Source organism: Pithys albifrons, chromosome 22 (genome assembly GCF_047495875.1).
Source record: "Pithys albifrons albifrons isolate INPA30051 chromosome 22, PitAlb_v1, whole genome shotgun sequence".
In the NCBI taxonomy this organism is placed as follows: Eukaryota; Metazoa; Chordata; class Aves; order Passeriformes; family Thamnophilidae; genus Pithys; species Pithys albifrons.
The window spans coordinates 5331235-5352111 of record NC_092479.1 but is presented as its reverse complement, the minus strand read 5'-3'; the positions used below and the strand labels follow the sequence as shown (position 1 = coordinate 5352111).

At 46.9% G+C, this 20877-nt stretch overlaps 1 protein-coding gene across 2 annotated transcripts in view; it reads left to right on the top strand.

The window, feature by feature from the left end:
- Positions 1–2337: 2337 nt before the first annotated feature.
- PRDM16 (PR/SET domain 16) overlaps positions 2338–20877 on the top strand; it is a 272623-nt gene continuing 254083 nt past the window's right edge. For both annotated transcript variants that reach the window (XM_071575767.1, XM_071575766.1), the window contains exon 1: positions 2338–2495. In XM_071575767.1, the coding sequence (XP_071431868.1) occupies positions 2459–2495 (37 nt within the window). In that variant the 5' untranslated portion in view covers positions 2338–2458. The remainder of the gene's footprint in view (positions 2496–20877) is intronic.

Genomic DNA, 20877 nt, shown 5'->3' with positions numbered 1-20877 from the left:
CCCCACATTTTTAATTTTGGACTTTTTCCCCCTCGCGTTTTTCCCCCTTCCCCGGCCCGGCAGAGCGCTGCGCAGTCTGGCCCCGCTCTGTGCCCGCCGGTGAGTGCCGGAGCGCCGCTCCAGCTCGGCCACCGCCTCCTCGATCCGGCAGGAACAGCCAGAACAGCGCGGACAGACCCACCGTGCCACTTCTTGGTGGCTTCGTTGGCAGAAGCATCACCCAAACCGTAGTTGAGCCCCCACCCCTCCACGTGCACCCCCGACAGCGTTTTGCGTTTCCCTAAATATCTGCGAGCGGGTCCGCTGAGGCTTGGCTATTTGCCGCAGAAGGCGATTCCTGGGAGAATCGGAATGCTGAGGATGCAGGAGGTTTTGGCAAGAAAACAAAAGCCGGGGTTGTGCCGGGCTTGAGCTGAGGGAGGGCACGGCCGCTGTCCCAGCCCGGTGCCCTGGACCGCCCTGCCCGGTCTCTGCCGGTCCCGGCCCGGTGCTCCGGGCCCAACGTGCCCTTCGTCCCCCGTCTCGGGGAGACGACCGGGGCATCCTCCCCTCGCCAGCCGCAGGTCTCCCGGCTTTATTCGGTCTTCTGCCAGAAGACCGCTGTAATAACAGGGAGAAATAACCCGGGACTACGTTTTCAAACTGAAATCCGTCCGTCCCAGGAGCAGCTCGGTGGGGGACGCGGGGACAGCAAGTGTCCAGGATCGCTGGAAGAAATATTTCAATGGGTTGGAAACATTCGAGCTCCTGTTTCACCTGTGAGCCTGGGAAGAGCTTGTTTTTCCAACCTCGGGGTGCCCGCCACGCCGTGGAACGGCACCCTCGAAGCAGTAATTCACAGGCACCGCTTCGGCGTTTTAGGCGACACGTGGCTACAAGTTCCCTTCAAACGGATTTATTTTATTTGTCCTCCTGCTCCCCCACCCTTCCCTCAAACGCGGTTCCTCGGTAGCATCTGAAAGGCCCCTGCTCCTATTTGCAATTAAAGAGTTTATTGAGGAGGGGAAAACCGGTAATTAGCAGGAATATTCCCCCCTCCTCAGTTCCACCTGCAGGGCAGGAGTGCAGCTGGCGGAATGGCTTCCAGCAGGGACCTGACGCACCCACACAAGTTTTGCTTTGTTTTTGCGGTGCCCTTCGGTGCCAGGGCTCCCGGGTCTCCCCGGGATGGGTCCGCACCTCCAGCGCGGAGCGCCGCTCTCCCCTCACCCCATTATTTTATGGAAGTTTAGGAAGGCGCGCGTTTCTCCCTCTCTCCATATTAATCTCATTAAATCCTACCTTTCAACCTTCTTCCGTGACCATCTGACCTGGCCACTTGAATTAAAATAGTGCTTTCTCCGCAGTCAAAGCCAGCACATCAATCACCGGCTATTTACACTTCGCCCTTCTCTTCAAAGCGGCTGTGCCCGGGCGCTCGCTACCTCCGCTCCCGGGGGGTGGGCAGGTCCTGCGGGGCTCCCCGACGCTCTGGGGGTTTCTGTGCTTCCTTTCCCCCCTTTTCTCGAGTGTCTCCCGGCTTCCCTCGTCTCTGGGGAGCGCTGCCCCGGCGCGCTGCCTTCCACCTGGAAGGCAGAGGAGAGCGGCCGCCCTCCCTCCCCGTCCCCTCCCGACGGGGTGAAGGGCTCGGGGCCCTCCCGGCGGGACTGCCGCGGTGTCGGGACCGCGACCCCGGTCAAAACACCCGCAAACGCGGACAACTCGAGCGAAGAAGGAGCGAAGCTGCCGAGTGCCGAAAAATTCTGGTAGAAACACGAGAAATACCGACAAAACACAACAGCGCAAATTCTGTTATTTTAAAAGTTATTATTCTTAGAGTTATGCAACCCCCCTTTCCCCCGAGCTGAAGGGAGCGAGAAAGGAAAAAGCGTGGAAAAAAAAAAAAGGAAGAAAATAAGGACAGACGCTGGTTGAAAAGTTACGTAAATAAATATTTTTCAGACTAAAAATTAAAGCATGTCTAAACTAGGTACGATTACAAGTTGACATCTGTTAGCAAACTCTCTTCAGCATTGCTATTTAGTAGTAATAATAATAGTAGCAATAATAAGAATGTAATGATAATCACCTCTTTATAGGATGGCACCTTGATCCTTAATATATTGTCCAGTGTATAAGGTCAGTGTGCGGAGGGTTAGGAGCGGAGAGGGCTGATTTTTCTTAAAGGGGCAGATCAGAGGAAGGCTGTGATGGTGCTGGGAGAGAGGAGGGGGCAGAGATAAGTGGTCTGAGGAAGAGGATAGGACAAAAAAAAAAAAGCCAAAAAAAAAAAAAAGCCCAAACCAGTCTGATGATGATGAATACATTGGAAAGTTTTTTTGGCCCTGGTGAGGGTGTCAGATTGAATGCTCTGTGCGCATGTGCGAAGGTGTCCAAACTGACAATGCTGGGGAGATGAAGATAGTGTGTAGCTGCTTCTGGGCTCAAGGAGGAGGAGAGGAATCCACACGCCGACACGATGAGATCCAAGGCGAGGGCGAGAAAACTGCCCAAAAGTAGGTCCTTTCTCTCCCTTCTTCCGCGTGCCGGCGGCGGGGCCGGGGGCGCGGAGCCGGGCCGGGGGCTGCGGGGGCTGAGAGCCCCTCTCGCCCTCCCCGCGGCGGCCGCAGCCCCGCCGACCGCCCGCCCGCCCGTGGGCGCGGGTCCCCCCGCGCCGCTCCGCGCTGCCCCGCGATGTTCCGCGCCGGAGCCGGCGCAGCGGGCGGCGTGGGGCCGGGGGAGAAAAGCGAAAGTTAGCTGGAAGTTGACGAAAGGGGATAGCAACTTTTTTTTTTCTTTTTTTTTTTTTTATTGAGTCGTTCCAAGTCTTGTGAAATAATATTCCCGGGTCCTGAAATAGTGGGCGCTAGAGGTCTGCGTTTGGCATCTGTCGGCGGGAGCGGAGAGACGGAGCGCTGGAGAGAGGGGGGAGAGAGACAGGCAGAGGCAGAGGGAGGGGGTGGGAGAAACCCTTCTGGTCTCGGGAACAATTATCGAGGAGAGGGAAGGAAGAGAATTTGTAGCAAAAATGGATCCTCTCTCAGTGAGGGGCTTTGGAGTCGCAGGTCCAGAGGGAAGATCCTGAAGGCAGCTCGGGTGTCCCAGCTGGGGGTTAAGAAGGTCTGGGGGAGGGGAGTGTGGGGGAGTGTCTTTAATTTTTAATTTTTTAAAATTTACTTGGGGGTGGAATTGCAGCTTGTAAGTCTCGCGCAGCTTTTCCCTCCGTCTTCTAGTGGACCTTTTCCCGTTCTTTCGTTCGAGTCGTTTTTAGAATGGATATTCCGAAGAGGAGAGTGTGGCTTTTGTAGGGAAGAGCGGGACTCCTCTGACCCCGCTCCCACAGAGTCCCGTTGCAAAGGCTCGGGATGGTTCCTTGCCGATTCCCTGTTAGGCTCGTTGCAGCGCAGGACCTCGGAGCCCGGGCAGCTTTTCTGTCCTTCTCTTGTATATTGTTATTATTATTACTATTATTATTATTACTACTACTATTATTATTACTGTTATTACGATTTAGTTTCTGTTTCGCTCTGATTCTGTGCGAAATATGTGGAGGCTGCCGAAGTTCCAGCGCAGTCTGTGCCCTGCTAGAAACTGCTCGTAGTGCTCGGAGGAGGCTTTGGGGAGTAGCGGCGGCTGGTCTGGTTTAACCCGAGTGGGTTACCACGGGAATCTCCCCGGGGATGTGAAGGCGCTCAGAGCTGGGAGCAAGGGTGGGGATCCCTGCACCCCCTAATGATCACCCTCCGGGTGAGGGGGGAAGGCGACGGCCCCAGCCCTGCCAAACAGCCTTCGGGGTTCAGCTTCAGACAGGGGCTGGTGAAGGGTCACGGGTGTTCGCATCGCTCCCACACGTGGGCTTCAGGGTTTATTTTGTCGTTCAAGTTCGTTATTCGAACCCATTTCCAGTGGCCAAGGTCAGCGGGCGGGACCGGCCCCGGCCCCCCGGGCTGAACCGCGGTCCCCCCTTCCCGGGGAGAACACCCCCGTTCCAAGGGGGAGCCCATTCTCCAAACTCAGCGCGGCTCCTCTGTCCAGTTTTCGTCACAAAGTCTCTTTGTCGCCGGGTTTGTCGCCAGCCCCGAGCTCCGGCCGCCGCTCCCGTTTTCCAGCCGCCCCGCAGCAGCCCCAGGCCCTGTGATTTACCTCCGTGTAGCGACATTTTCCATCGCGCTCCATGAAGGTCTCCCAGCTCCCCAACTGTGTCCGTGTGCCCCTCGCACACCTTCCTCGGGTACACCTTCCTCTGCGGGCATAAACCTTGCTCAGGGCAGGATTGGTCACACTTTGTGTGGTCAACATTGTGAGCACATCGCTGAGACATTATTTGGGAAGTTTTTTCGATTAATCCTGGAATTTTATTTTATTTTTTTCGCAATAAACACTGGTTTTAAACGCCCCCGTTCAAATAATAACTTTCTAAAAAGTCATCACTTATTGTTTTAGATTGTTAAAGTGAAGAGCAATTTCAGAGCTCTCTTCACTAGAAAAGTAAAGTTAGATGATTGAATAAAGCAAAATATTTATATTTTAATTTTAATTTTACTCTCCCCCTCCCTTCTTTTTGCTTCTGTAAAAGACACCGGGTGTTTGCAGATGTGCCCCGGAGGTGCAGTGCAGGGCCGGGATTTTGCAGCTGTGCCCCCGTGGGCACGATGCGGGTCCTGCTGCGTTTTATCGCGGGTGGGACCCGCCACGCTACCCTGGGCTTCCCCGGTGAGCTCTCAGCGAGCTTCTGCAGCTTAAGAACTAAGAGGTTTTCGGCGCATGGATATCTTAAGTGCTCCGAGAAGAACTGGGAGCTCCGTGCCCAGGAGCGAGCTCTTCCCGGCTGCGGGAGCTGCGGCCCCGGGAGCCGCGGAGTGGCCGCGAACACGCCTGGAATCGCCTGTTCGGAGGCTGAGCCCTGATTAAAATCAGGTGTTTAATACAATACAAGGCCCAACGGTTTATGGGGTTTCAGCTGAGGATTTTTTAGGGATCACAGTTCAAAACAGTAGTCCGAAGCTAAGGTTTCAATATCCCAGGAGTATTTATTTGCGAAACAGATTAAACACGAACACGAGTGTAGGGATCCCGCTGTTATTTCCACCGGCAAGGTAGCGAAAACTTCGGTTACCACACAGAATCCCGCAGGTCCCTTCCCAAATCGCTTTTCTGGGTGCTCCAGCCCCACGGGCGTGTGCGGGTGCTGTGAAAGCCCGCACGGCCCCCGGTGCGCGGCCGCCGAGCCGTACGGGACGCGGGGCATTAAAAATACGGTGTGTTGTAGAATTTCATTTCATTGGACAATATTTTAAGCAGATGTGAGGCTCCGCTGGGAATTCGACTCTATTACCTGGCTGGGAAAGGGGTCGAACTCGTGTGCGCTGGGGTGGGAGAGGAATTCTCGGCAATTTCAGTCCGACTCACCGGGACAGCGTCAGGTACTGGAGGCAGCGGAGCTGAACCGGAGCCGGGAATGGCTTTCGCTCGCTTTGTGGCTTCCCTTTGGGCTGGGAGCCTTGAGTAATGGCTGTAAATCAAAAGACGAGGCTCTGTCAGGGTTCGGGAGGCGCGGTAGCCTCGGGGGTGCCCAGGTGCGCGCTGCCCGGGCAGCCCCCCGGGCTGCACATCCCCCGGGGCCCAAGGGCCAGGCTGTGCCCTGCGGCTCCAGGGGGCTTTGCCACCCGCAGTCCCGAAGGGGATCTGCGGGACGGGCAGGTAGGAGAAGGCCACGCCGTGTCCCCGGCTCCGTGGGCCTCGTCCGTCAGCGGGAATATAAAATGTGGGTGAGTGGGGAGAAGGTCCTACAGGGGCCTGGGGTCTCACCGCTGCTGGCAAGAGAAAGCAAATAACACAGGAGATGGGTGCTGCACGCTGAAAGAAAATTCGTTTCCTTTCGAAATCCTTGAATTTCAGAGTACAAATATAATTCCCTGCCACACACGGCTGGGCAGGATCGCAGGCTCTAAATAAATACTCGTGCTGGCAAACGGTGCCCAATATTTCTACGGCCCCGTTTGCTTTTCACTATTAGGAATATGACCGAGGCAAAGTTTGGAGCAGGAGTTTTGAGGCACAGCTGGTGCATCCTCCAGGAAAGCTGAATTGGCGGGGAAATGGTTGCGAATCCTGTCCTGCGCTCCTCGGAACCTGCTCCTCGATTTAAGGGTTTGCTTTCCAAGAGGAGACAGGCTTCCCGTTTACTGAGTTGTATTTTTTTTAATTTTGTTTTTTTATTTGAGGGTGATGAGACTGTGGGGGGAAAAGGGAGCGGGAGAGGAGCGGACGTAGAGGCTGCAGCCCAAACGCCACTTCCCGGCGCGCGGCTCTGTCTGTGCTCCCGCAGTCGGTTCCAGTGCTGGAACACACGGAGGAGGAAAATTTATGGCGCTTTCGGCCGCTTAGGTTTTTCCCATTTCCAAGCCTTTTCCTCTGCCCTGTCGCTACCCAGGGCTCTGGGGCCCGAGGGCGGACACTGGCCCGTGACAGACGCGGGCCCCGGGAAGCGCAGTGCCCGGCCCGGCTCCCCCTTTCCTCGGCGACCAGGAGCTCGCCAAGGCTCTCCCGGGAACGAGGCTGGGCTGGGACCGCCGCAGGTGCGGGGCCGCCGCCGGGTCCCCGCTGTCCCTGGGTCCCCCCCCGTCTTGCCCCGGATCTGTTCAATTAGGCAATTAGGGATGCTGGGCCGGGAAGGGGGGGTTGATCCGCTAATTAAGGTGATGTGTAATTAGCGCTTCAACAAAAATTGCCGAGGATTTAAGATCGCTTGCACTTAAAAAATTATCCGAATTCTGCAAATATAATTTATCAATTCCCCTACCAGCTCTGCGTGATTTATCTGGAAAAAAGAACAGAGGGAACGAGTGCAAAGCGCGTCCTTTCCTTGGTCTGGGCAGGAACTTGGCAAACGGGCGATCGAGCTGGTGGTTTGACGTGGGGGACTGGCTGCTTTCGCCCGCAGAGCAGCGGGTTTAAGGTGCTAAAGTGCCAAAGGAGACGCAGGAATAGGGGATTGAGCCCTGGCCTGCGATAACGTCCGTGCTCGTGGGTGTCCGTGCAGCTCGGATGAAGTGCCTGTGATGTCTATCCACGTGTGTTTACATCACAGGGCATTGGCGTGTGCGTGTATAAATGGAAGTTTATAAAGTGTATCAAAGAGAGGCACGTTATTGCAATTTCACTGAATTCCCGTGTCCTATAAAATCTCCGTGTTGATGCAAAACGTGTCTGTGCAGTTGCATTTGTCTGTCGAGCCGACAATGCGCATACAAAGGTATTACAACACACAGTAAAATCACAGGTGCTGTATGGTCATGAATCAGAATGTTACGTGCAGAAATTGGACTGCATTTGTATTTTAAAAATTTAGCTTGACACATAAAGCTGTTTTATTTTTAGACTTCGTGTTGGAACTGTTGTGTCAGTTTAGTGACAGCAAATGAAGTCTTTAATGAGCTAAAAGTTAAAAATAAAACAAGCATATTCCTAAGGGTTGCTGTTAAAATACCTGAGGAAGACACTGAGGTCAGGAAGAGCAAAGAATTGCTCTTGTGTGCCTCACGAAAAACGGGCACCGTCCTACGTTCAGCCACATGTTACAAGGATCAGAGGACCCCAAAACGGGCAGGATTCAGAACTATGAGTCTGGAGAAAGCCAAGTATACCTGAAACACACACAATCTCCACTCCCTTCTAGGCAAAACGCAAGGCAGGAGCTTGGGTTTCACAACACGGGAGCGGTGTAATTCAGCGCTGCTGCTCGCTGTAATAATACCCCGCTCCTCAGCCGGATGGAAGCGTTCCATGCCCGGTGCTGCAGGAATGCTCCATCCTGCCTGCTGTGCCGGGGTTACACCTGCCTGCACGGGCTAAAAACAGCTCCGATTGTGGGCTGAAATACCTGAGGTGAATGACAAGGGAATCTTCTGTGCGAGAAGGAAATCTCCTTCTGCGACACGGCAGCTCATTCGTGTTTGCAAAGCACCCGGAGGTCCTCGGAAGGAAAGGCCCTATTGAGTGAAAAGTATTATTATTGTGATTATGGTTATGATTATTATGGCTTATATGTTTTATAAAAGGTCTGTGCTATTTAATATAGTGCTTTAAAGACAAAGGCCTGAGAAGTTTGCAAACATTAAGGAGGTGAGGCTCAGGAGCCACCTTGATTGTAGGGAATGTGTTTAGTCCTACGGCAGAGCTGGGGAAGGGAAGGAGGTGTGTGGTGACTTGTGGAGGATCCCTGGCCGTTCCTGGTGACAGGATCAGGAGAAGAATCCACATTTTTCAGAGCTGCTTTTGCCCTTATAACTGTAAAATTTGAATCCTCCCTGTTTATTATTATTTCCCCCCCTTGTTGCATTGAACTTCTAGGGTGTGAAATTGTTTAGTGGAAGAAAAATCTGTGTTTCCAATCTAGACCTTTTCTATACATAAAACTGATGGCACCTAAGACTGTGCTCTCCGTGGGTCAGGACAAGCTCAGACTTTGTTTCCACAACTTGATGGCTCTCCTCTATTATTGGATATGTTTATTTTTTTTTCCTAGTTAGAGATTATTTAAATGACCAGCTTGAACAATTCTGAATGCTAACTGAAAGCATCCAAATCTTAGCCTAATAATGATTTTCTCATGCCTATTTCCCCAAAGATATTGTTAATCCTGTGGGTGAGTAAGCAGCACATCAATAAACACATGCACACAGTGTCTGTGTGCAGTTAGGGATGAAGACATCTGAAGGGGATGTGCAAACACATTTGTTTCCACTCTCTGGGTAACAGCCTGTTGATATGTCAGTGCTGCCCAGCATTCCACATCAAAATTACTGCTGTGTGTTCTGATCTTAAATATGCCCCTTTTTTTTTTTTTTCTAGAGGAATTTCAGGTCAGGGATGTCGGAGTGGAAAAGATCTATGACCTTATTATTTCTTTTATTTTTCTTAATGGATTTTCATGCATCACCGCTACCTACTCACAGGCTGTTTATTTTCATTTTTATTTGCAGTAGGTTGTGTGTTGTGCAGCGTCCAAATCTGTAACCGAGTGTCCCTGTCCTGAGGATGTTTTTTAACTTCTCTTCATTCAGTGAATGAATGATGTGATCATCTTTGCTAATAAAAATGAAATAGAACTTTTATCCCTGGAATAGTGTGCTTCGTGCTTCTGAATGCTCGTGCTGAATAAGGACTTTTCTTTAATCTTCTTTTTTTGTAATTGGGAGAAATTTCCCTGCAACGAGGGATGTGTTGGTGGGTAGGACTAGAATTTGAATGCCTTTTGCATGGATTGATGTGCTTCTCTGTGCAGAGATGTTTGGTGTGCAGGAGAGTGGGAGGAAGGAAAGTTTCTGTTCAGAGAGTGACTGAACTTTCAGCATATTCCCCCAAAGAGCTGCTTTAGCCCAATTTATAAAAAAAAAGTTAATAAGGCTTTAATTTTTTTTTTTAATACCACCGAACCCACTTTTGTGCTGCAAACGAGGCCACTGGTCCTCTTGGGGAGACATTTTCCAGGTGAAAATGAACTCAGACAGCCAAATTATTGCCAGTAGGCCACAAAGTAATGCTCTGATCATGGTAAATCTTGGTCTCCGTTGAACTGGTGTGGAAAGACTTTGTCTTCTCTTAACAATTCACTTTTTGTAATTATATTAGGGACAAAAGTGGGGGTGGCTGGACCACAGCCCTCCCCAAAGCAGGGGCTGCACAGGCATTCAGGGGGAAGTGTCAGCCCAGAATAAACCAGGTGGTGATTTATTTTTGTCTCGATAGTTTTACATCTTTCAGGTGTTTTGCTTTAAGGTCATATTTGGATGTGGTAGGTTTGTGCTGGTCTGTTGTTCTTGGCTTGGGAACTCTCCCACCAGAGCCCTGAGACACAATGCCCCGGCCCCAGCTATTGGGATCAATTTAGCCATCATTACCAGATAACACTGTCAGCCCGACCGAGTTTCATATTTGTTTAATAGTTAATGTTCTGTACAAAATACAGAGGGTGGAGAGAAGTCAAACTGCACTGAATGCTCTGCTTATTTTATATCCACTATAACTATTTTTGTCCATGAAAATTGGCTTAATTATATCAATGGAATGTTTCTTTTTCAATTCTGTAGGCAATTAGTCCATCTTGCTGGCTGCAATTTATTTTAATAAAAAAATAAACCAGTGGCGTGTTCAGTTCCTCATCCCCTGGGGACAAATGCGATTGGTGTGTTTAATTTCATTAACTACAATGCGGCCTACTGGAAAAATGTATAAAATCAGCTTTATACAGCTTAAACACTGGCATTTGAAACAAATCATTACTGCATTAGCTGTCACCCTGGTAATTCTAGAATCCAAGACAAAAATATTATAGCTGTTTTTATAACCCTCTGCAAATACACTGTTAAAATAATTTGTAATCATTTTTTAAACATGGTCTGATGTTTTCAGTTAAAATATCTTATCACCACCAGAGAAGGTTGGCTATTCATTATCACATGGAGGCTTTATTGAATGATTCATAGGTTGCTTCCCCAGCAGAAAATCCAAGCCTGTCTTCCTGAAGTGGAAGATGGAGTGTTAGCACTGAGTGAAACACAGGGTATTTTTTAACCAAATCTGCATGTACCAGTTGTAATCCCAGTTTTTGAGAAGTCAAGTGCAAGGAGCAGTTTTTCCTAGAGTTCAGATTAAGAATATTGTGGAATTTAACATAATTTCAACCATCACCTCCCCTTCTACCAGCTTTTCTTTCCATAGAACCCAGCAGACAATATCTTGGAGCAGTTCTGAGTATTCCTTTGGGCTCTGAGGGTGGGAGGGGAAGGGGGGAGGCTGTGTCCACCCCTCTGCTGTGTTCCCCAAACCAGCTCTCCATCCTGATTCTGAGGCTCAACCCAGCACAGCCCGTCTGCAGCTCCCAGGGCTCTGCAGAGTTGAACCCAAAGGGGAGGAGGATACACAGAACCTGGTCTGGTTCATACTGTGTTTCCCACACTCCATCAGACAGTGTTTTTCAGATACCACAATTCAGCCACAAACCTGTTCTTTGCTGATTTTGATGTGTATCTCTTTCCCATGCAAGTGCTCACAGCGCTGGTTTAAGACACGTACAATCAGTGACTAATGCTGGGCAGAGCACCCGTGCCCGATTCTGAGGTTAAACTGATAAAACTCAGGGGTTTTCTAAAAGTGAGAGGCCAAGTCCTCAACTCATGTAAATCAGCATCAACATCAATGACCCTAATTTTCACCCGCTGAGGACACAACCCAAGAGATTTTGTGTGTATGTGCATAAAAAGTACAAATATTGGTCTATAACTGTTTTAAGGGGATTCACTTTTATTATCTGCAGATTAATATCTGGTGGAGAAATGTAGTTTGGATTGCTTTAGTTTTTTTCCTTAACTTAAGGAATGATCAATTATAAAACCTCAGAGTTTTCTAGACAGATTGCTATTTTCTGGAGTGGCAAGAACTTCCTTAGAAAAGAAGGGATCCACAGAGGATGGGCCACACTGGACATGAGCCATCTGCTCCCTTGCACACACTCAGCTTTATTTATTCCTTTTCCCTTCCCCTGCTGTCATAACCAGTAGTTAATTTTCTTTCTGTATCTTTAACTTTACAGCAGCGGCGTCTTGTTAGGAGTGATATCAAGTTATTGTTTTATTGGTATTGCAGGGAAAAGAAACACCAAGTTTATTTCCTACTTGGTGTAAAATCACTTCAGGGGGACTAAAGCAGCTAAAAGCAGTTTCTCCCCTCAGGCTGAAGGAACAACGGGGTCTGGAGGAGGGAGAGTGGTGGCAGTGACTGTGTAGGAAGGGTGGGAGTGGGACCACAGCTCTGTTTTGGTTCCCTGCCCTGCTCCAGAGCCCAGCCCTGCCCCTGGGCTCTGCAGGGTGTCAGGGGAAGCTGCAGCATGAGTTAAAAAAGGAGACTTTTCCATCATTGTTGCATAAACCTTCCTCACAGAGGAGCTTTAGCTGAGTTTTAGGCACAGGACTAGCCAGGGCAAGTTCCACACTCAGAACTGACCTCCAGCACAAGGGCTCTATTAGCAAATGTATTTATGGTCCCTGCCCAGCATTATTGTTCTTTGGGTGCAGGATTTGTTGGCTGCAAGGAAAATAAGAGAAGCTGGATGTGAAGTTTTGCTCTGAACATGGAAAAGCTGCAAAAGGAGCAGTGGTGGAAGGGAGGCAGCTCCTGAGCCCTGGTACTGAAACAAACCCAACCTGGAGCACATTGGAATGATATTACCTGGTCCAGGATGCAGAGAAAGCAGGAATTTGGTATTTTACTAAGCTCATGAACTAACTTTTCCAGCTTAAGCAAATAATTTACCCTCAGCTATTCCATCTATAAATTGGGAGGGATTCACATCGCTGTGATTCCTGGGTCAGCATCTCATTAATGACCTTTGTGTTGGTCCAGCTCCCACCAAGGGTTTGGGGATGATTTTGTTGAATTTACTGCATCAGATTTTTTCTTTTTATTCTTTTTTTTCAAATTTTACATTTGGCTAAAAATCTTTCATTCCATTTCAGACATTAATAAAAAAAAGCTTTTGTTTACATGCAGTCTGGCATTTTGTTTCCTTTCAGGACAGTGTTTAGTGTTTTTTATTTCATGGCAAATGGACCTTTTGGGCTCAATCACTTAAATTAATTTTTAAATGGCTGTGCTGGAAGTTCATGTAGTATAAAATTGCTTAACCATATTTTTTTCTGTTTATAGAAAAAGACTGGTTTCATTTTATATTTTATTACCTAAATGTGAAATAAAGAACCTGCACAACTTGCGAGTGATCATATATTTTATTTTAGAATTATCACACAGGAATAAAATAAATTTAAATCCCTACATGGCACAATAGTCAGGTTTAAAAAGCAGTTGATACCTCACAGAGAACTTTGAAAAGCCCTTTGCTCAGCAGCAGTTCTGCTCATGTATCCCATATAGAATGAATAAAACCAGATCTTGGTTACTTTGGGAGTTCTTAAATTTTTTCCTGCTAGAATATCCTGTAAGTGTTTATCCAGAGAAAGTTCAGAAGAGAATTTGCTTCTTTGTCTTCTGTTTTTGACAGTGCCTATTAAAGAGGGATTTTCACAGGTGAGCCTGCAGGAAATCCCAGTTACCTTCAGGGATGTACTTAAGGAAATAACTCAGGAGCTACTGATGCTCCCTAAGATATTCAGGGATTCCTAGTTTTCCACACAAATATAATATCTGGGTAGCTAAGGCTTTTTAGGTAACTCCAGTGCTTCCTCAAACAATTTGCTGTCTGGGGTTTATGATTATTTCTATAAAAAAGAAGGGGTGCACCTGTGAAACAGACACCAACCTGTTAAACATCCTCCCTGCTGGATTCCTGGCAGCTGCTCAGACAAGCAGGTGGATGATACAGATGTTCCATGTTTCCAAATATGGTTTTCATTTTAACTCACTTTGGTTTTTTCAGTCCCATTTTCAGATAAAACAGCATTTTTGGGTGTCTCTTCAGGGAATATGTGACTCCACGGGGCTGATGCCAGAGCATTGCCTCAAGCCACAGCCAGAGAGTTCCTCCTGTGATCCAGGAGTCAATACCCAGCTAAATATTGATTGTTGTAATAGCAGGGTCTGTTCCAGTAGGTCAGGGGAAGGAGCCCGCATTTAACACCTCTCTATAAATCTATTTTTACCCAATGGACAGTAACTGGGTTTTATTCTTATTAAGTATCATGGTTTAGCAGTTTCTGAAATAAGCCTTGGAGTGTTAAGCAGAGAAATGTCCTACTGAGCAGTAATTCCATCCAGCATCTCCTCAGAGTGCCCGTGGCTCTGCTATCCAGGTGATTTGGGTTATCTTGGGGAATTTGGCTTCTCAGTCATGGAAGAAGGACTTGCAGGTTGGTCTGGGGGAGCTGAACTCCCATGGATTGGTGACAGCCCAAATCGTACACCTGGAGAATAAACACAGAGAAAAAGTCCTTCTCACACTCCTTGCCTTGAGAATTTGCAGTAACGATGAATCCAGTACTTTAATAACTAAGGCGGGGGGAAAGAAGGAAGTAAGAACTTATGGAAGATTTCTGGAGCACTGCTTTGATGTGAACCCTCATGAAAATTCTGAGGCTGTAACAGGGCAAATTGAGGCAGATGTTTAACCCAAGACCAGGAATTGTGAATTCCATGATGGAAGTTTGCCTTTCACCTTGTGCAGCTCAGCAGTGTCTTAAGAGAACCTTCCCCACTGCTGGGCATTTGCTGGCACAAAGCTGAATTATGGCCTCGCTGCTTGGAACCCAAAACCTGCTGAAGTTCATGGCAGTTTTTGGCAATCTTTCCATGGACTTTGCTGGACTTTGGAACAGGCCCTCAAGGCACTGAACTCCTTAGGACATCCCTGGAATATATGGAGTTTTTCCTTGTATCTGGGTCTGTATGTAGCACCCATTAATGATTAGCTACCAAGGGGCTGGTGTGAGATACAATTTTTTCCCTCGAAGAAATCAGCCCTGCCTTTGTCTCCACTTTTAAACTCCTTTTTCTGGTGTGACTTGGCTTTTAAATGTTTTAAATGTGCTTGTTTTTTTCTTAACTTGCAATTTGTAGAGCTGTGTGCCTGATTCTTCATACACAGCCCAGAAAAATGTGTATTTCTGCTCCCTCAGAATCCCAGTATAAGTGGGATAACCCCATTCCATAGCCATATTTTGGTAATGGAAGACTGAAAACAGTTTTCACATCATTTTATGTCTATCTATATCTATGTATCTAGTTCAGAGTCAAAAGCTATAAGCATGGAAGGAGTTGTGTTCTTTTTTTTGTTGGTAATGACAAATTCTTAACCTTTCTTTTTTGTTCTTTTAATGAAATGACAACACACATGTTTTAAATTAGAAGAATCCCTGAAAACAGACTAATATCAACCTGCTGATCAATCTGTCTAGAGATTAAATATTGGGAGAGTGGTCATTATATCAGCCTTGTGCCTCAGTGCTCGCATCAGAACAAAAAAAAAGCACTCTTGAAAAATTACTGAATTCTCCTTGCAGTGTCAGGTTCCAAGATAATGATGTGTCTGTGTGTGAAAATATTAAATTGCAATAACATGCAGAGTGAGTGGCTTTCTGAATGGGGTATTCAGTTCACAGCTTGGACTATACATAAAGCTAGTGAGTGACAGAATACAAATGGTGTCATAAAACATCAGGGGAATTTAGAACCAGCCTCAATCTTTTTGATCTCTATTCTATCTATGGAGTGCTCTCCATCTATCTTTAGTTAATGAAACAGTTAAACATAATTAATTATTTATCACTGTTTAATGTCAGGAGTTATCAAAACAGATTATGCTTCCCCCCCACACTTAAAGGTATTAGAAGAACTCTAAATGTACTCACTGCAGTCTGGGGTGTTTCCTGTCCACAAATAGTGCTTTAAAATGTGTTTTTAAATGTGTATGTTTTAAACCCCCAATTGTTTAGTGACAGCAAATGCTGACTTTCTTTTCCTGAGAGCACATTTTATTCCTACAGCTTTGTTTCTTTCTTACACAAACTACTTTTACTCTTCCCAGAAAATATAGAGGAATGAGAATTCAGTTTCACTTTGGATGAGAAAAGGAACAGGATGGGACAGCTCAGGGACAGTGTGAGTGACCCACCTCTGACAGGGCCCAACCACAGAGACAAACTGAAAAATCACTCAAATCGTTGAAAAATCTGCCGTGCTCCTCCTCTGTGCCTCGAAATCAGCCCCAGCAGGTTTATAGACCTCTTTAACCACCATGTCTAAGCATGGCACATGTTCTTGTGACTTCCCATTGCCCATTTTTCTCATGTATATTTGTATATAAAATATTTTGCATAATTTTCCAATCAGCCCCTTGAATCCCAGCCCCCCTCTGAAATTCTCTTGCTGCTCTTACCTATGGATCTCTTGTTCCACAGAGGGAGATTTCAGCACTGCAGCCCCCCAGGATATGCCAGGCTCTTGCCTTCCTCCCTCCTCCCACTCCCCCCAGAGGTGTTAATCATCACCCTCCAAAAGTTGGGCTTTGCTGCTAAAAGCCACCATTTGTTACTGAATCTCATCTGCTAATTCCAGGCAGGAGGAAGGGCTTTGGGATCCCCCTCGGCCCTACCACCTGGGTCTTCTCTATTGGCAGCTTTGATAAGAAATCATTCTTCTCTACCTAAGCTCTCTCTTTACCAGTGGTTTTAAATTGCTTCCCACCCCTGACAGACTACCCTCGTTCAAAGAGAAACGTGGAGGAGGCTGATGGTTCTACAGAGTATTAGGAGTCCATTACCAGAGGACTGAATCCTGTTGGGATCTCTCGGGAGTCAGCCCTCCTTGGCCCACCAAACAGAGTCTGGCATTGTGAGAGGAAAGGGCAGGAGGATAAAGGAATCCAGCCTCGCTTTCCCTGACAAAGAAACCTCAATACTTTTATTCAGCGGAAAATGGAATAATACTTCTGGGTTTGCTCTGAAAGCCACAGCCACTGGCTGCTCCATGTGCCACAGAGACTTTGGGATGGGGAAGGGCTTTTTTCAAGGGGAGAGGACTTTACATGTGAAACAAGATTAAAGGCATCTCTGTGCCAACGTGTTAAACGTTTTGGGGGTTACAAGAAGACTCTGTCTCATTGCAGTCATTTGCCAGCCCAGGATAACTCCCCTGCACTGCTGAGAGCCACGTGCTCCACAGAGATGTGCAGGAAATAAAACTTTATTCTATGCCATGTTACCTTTAAAATGTACCATGTGAAGTATTTTGGGGTAAAGGTACGACAGGAACTACTTCAGGTTTTAGAGAAAAGAGTCACTCCTGTGAAGCCAAGTGGTGCCCCTTATCTTTAGGGTATCCTGCCATAAAAACCCTTCCAACTCAGAAAACCTCTGGAACAGAAAACCTCTGTAACAGTGAAATCTCCCTCACTTTTGCATGTAAGAAAAGGCTTTGTGTTGTAGATATCAATGGGAACACATGAGATAAATTTGGAAACATCTCTATATCTAAAAACCAAACCCAACTTTTGAAGTGTGTGGGTTGGGACACTCAGATCAAAGTGAAATCATTTGGAAGGGCAAAAATCAAAGAATCATGGAAGGGTTTGGGTTGAAAGACCTTAATGATCATCCAGTCCCACCCTCAGCCATGGGCAGGGACACCTTCCACTATCCCACGTTGCTCCAAGCCTTGTCCAATGTGGCCTTGGACACTTCCCCAGGGATGGGACAGCCAGAGCTGCTCTGGGCAACCTTTGCCAGGGCCTCACCACCTCCTAGGGAGGAATTTCTTCTATATATCTCACCTAAATGTCCTCTATTTCAGTTTGCAAAAGAGACCTTTATTTTCTCTATACCTGAGACTGCCCAGTGGAAGCCTCTTCCTCAGTCCAGCCTTTGCCTGTGGTGTTTTCCTGGCGTTCTGTGAGCACACAGGGTGGGCTGCAGCTCCCAGGAGCTGTGGCATGGAGCAGGTTGGACAGATGGCTCCTTCAGACGTCAGTCCTATGGACAAACCTTTCTCTGATGCAGTAGGGATGTTATTTATTGCACCACACATGTTTCATTGGAAGAAAACTCAGAGTCTGTAACATCATAATAAAAATATTGATAAATTATCAGTTATTATTTAGACCAGCCTTCAAGTGTGATTAACTGGTTTCCATAAATCACCCAATTCCTGCAGTACTCCAGTGGAAGGGAATGTCACCATTCAGGCAGGTTTCATTTGGGAAGTACAGCCCTGGCTGTGTTTCAGGAGGTGATGAGGGAGGCTCAGGATCAGTGTCAGCTGTGGCTGACACAGAGTCCAGATGCTCATATGGTTTAACTGCTGCTGCCCTGCAAAGCCAGGGGATAATTTCCAAAATGTTGGAGTAAAAGGTTGCTCCAAATAGGATCTTTCAGTATTGGTGAGTCTTAAACATGTGGCACTGACTGCCAGGGCACAACCCCTGGAAGCAGAGGGCAGAGGGGGCAGGTGATGCCACCTCTGAGAGGGCAACGGGCTGTGGAGGCTTCTGGGTCAGCCCTCACTGTTCACTCCAGGAAATAACTTTCATATTAAATGTCTTATGAATGAATTTTGTCTGCACAACTATTGCAGGTTCTGGATAAAGGAGTTCTTGTGAGTCAAGTGCTGGAGTTTTACTTTGTGAGATAAATAGACAATGTCCAACCAGTTTGTGGGAAGGGACAAATGGGATGGGACGAGATATCAGCTGGAAAGGCAAAACTCATTGCCCAGGAAAAGGAATTCTAAGAGTTGCAGAAAAAGTCCAGATTCTATCCTTATGGCTTGGCCTCCACATCATAAAGATACGTAAGAAGAGAAGTTGAATTACAGTGAATGTGTGGCTAAAAGGAGATGAGATCTTTCATACTTGGGGGCAACAAATCCATCTATTTTGAAGTGTGCTCTTCTTTGCCTTAGCTTGTGTTATAGAAAAAGCTGTTAAAATGTTAATTCTAGCAATTATTAATTTTAATTTTTTTACTTTAATTCTAGCAATTATTAATTTTGAGGCATTATTTAATCCCTTGTTAAACTTCAAACTGAATCTATTTAGTTGTGAAAACTTCTTTCTGGAAGAGGAATAAACTTTGTTAAAAGACAAAATAATCCCACTATTGACCTAAAATCAGACATTTATTCATGGTATTTCTCGGCTTCATTTCTCATTTCTTTCCTCTGTTGCAATGTCTGTCTGCTGTTTGCTGCTTCCACCCTGGGAGAGGGAAGGAGCTGCAATACAGTAGGTGCTTCTGACTGATTTTTATTAAAGCCCTGTCACCCAGGCACTTGGCTACAAAGTGATTTGCTACATACAGGGAACAAAAAGCCTCAACAAAAAATTCAACCACTGCAGTGATCCAAATGGATCCTCTGCTCTTTATCTAGATAAAACCCCTAAAACACAGAACTCAAGCGAACCCAGGGCAGTTTTCCTGGGAGAGAGGAGATGCCCCAAGGAGGACCTGCAGGTGTTTTCCCTGTCAGGGTTGTTTCCTGTGACATAATAAGCTTTAGTGGGCAGGGTGTTATTTGGTCAAAGGTTGGACTTGATGATCTTGAAGGTCTTTTCCAGCCTTAACGATTCTGTGATATAATTGGCCTTGGCATGAGGAGGAGGGACTGGCACAGTTTCTCTCCCTGGTGCCGCCACGGTGCCACATCCCCACTCGCTGCCTCTCATTCACACCACCCACATGTGATTTTGCAGGGACCTGGTTAGCAGTTTCTTTACTGCACGAACATTGTGTGAGTGACCCCCAGCACAGGTTTTCTGTAGGATGAACAGGTTTGTAGAGTTTGGAGGAGTCCTGAGTCCCAGCACTCACCGGAAGCAAGTGCCAAAGCTTTTGGAGTTTCCCCATTTACTCGCAGCGCGAGTTTCCCCTTTGATTAAACAAATGATGCTTTACTTAATTTGTCTGTGTTGGCTATTTTTATGAAACATGCACTTAATTAAGTAAGAGAAATACAGAAACATGTTTATTCTCAAGATTTATGCGAAAAATGAGAACCCCACTGAAATTTCCAGTAGTGAAGCAATTAAGTAATGGAATTCCACAGTATAAACATAGTATAATTCAACTATAAACCCGATGTCTAAGTAATGTTAATGAGCTGACTTGAAGCTACAAAAGCTCAAAAAGTTCAGTTACAGATGAAAATGGAATTTGTTCTTAATTATAACTGAAAGAAAGTTAGTTTGCATGAGGGATGGTCTCCAGCTGGAGCTCCCAGATAACTTCCCCACAGTTTGGGCTGACAGGTTGCAAAATTTGCAGTGGTTTGTTTAAATCTTTTTCACAGTAACTACTTAAATATTCTATTTTCTGCAATGTAACACAGAGCCCGAGAATCACAACTTGGGGATTATGTCTGTAGGAAGAAGCTCAAACCAACCTGATAGGTTAGCAAGACTCCAACTTGAAAACCGACAAAATGAGGGGGTTTTATTTCAAATTCAACTCCAACTCCAAATTTGCACTGAAGTTTGGTAAATGCTGGAGCAAATCTTGTAGCTGGCAATTTTAATCCCTGTTTTCTGTAGGATCTCCCCCTCCCAGCCACTGGTTTGTGAAGGAACATTTGGGAGCATGAGGGTAATGGGGACTCTTGGGCACCTTCTGAGAACTGAATTTTATTTGTTCCATATTCTTTTCTATTGCTGCCAATTCTGACCCAATTATTTTTCTCTTCCAAATTCCCATCTGTTTTGGTAGATTTCTTTAAAACATTTTTCCATGGTATTAACCAAGTAGTTTGCTGTGAAGGTGTGTGTCCACAGAGCTGAGGTACATCCTGCCAGCCACGGGCCCTGGGCTGACATCTCAGTTGGAGCCGTGTTCTTGGCCAGGTCCCGGGGGCTTTCCCTGCCCTCTGGCCTCTGTGCTACATTTTCTTTTCTTCTCTTATTCCACTTCAGAATGTTGTTTCTATCACCTTCTCAGCCCAGTAAATAGCACACTGAAGATTTATGATGTTTAAACTTTTAATGCCATAACAGATTTTATATATTTTTCACAGCATTATTCAGACGTGTTATGTTATGGTTAGTTCAAGTTCTGGTGCAACTGCTCCGAGGAACTCCTTCCTTGTGGGCAGTTCCTCTTTGCCAAACAGTGTTTGCACTTGCTCCAGAGGAGGAGGGAATGAATGTTCCATAAATGTTGCACAGGATTAAAGCTGGGGATGGAGACTCACAGCCTGAACCTGAGGCCTGGGGGAACTACCAACCACAGCAGGCCTTTGAGGGGTGTCTGTCCTTGCTCCTTTCAGGCTTGCCCAGCCCAAACTCAGTGTGGAATGATGCTGCCAGAGTTGAGGGAGGATGGTGATGCCAAAGATCACACAGAGGTCCTGGGGAGTGATCACGGTGAAGCATCAATGGCTTAGTTTGGGTGGACGTGAGAGTTT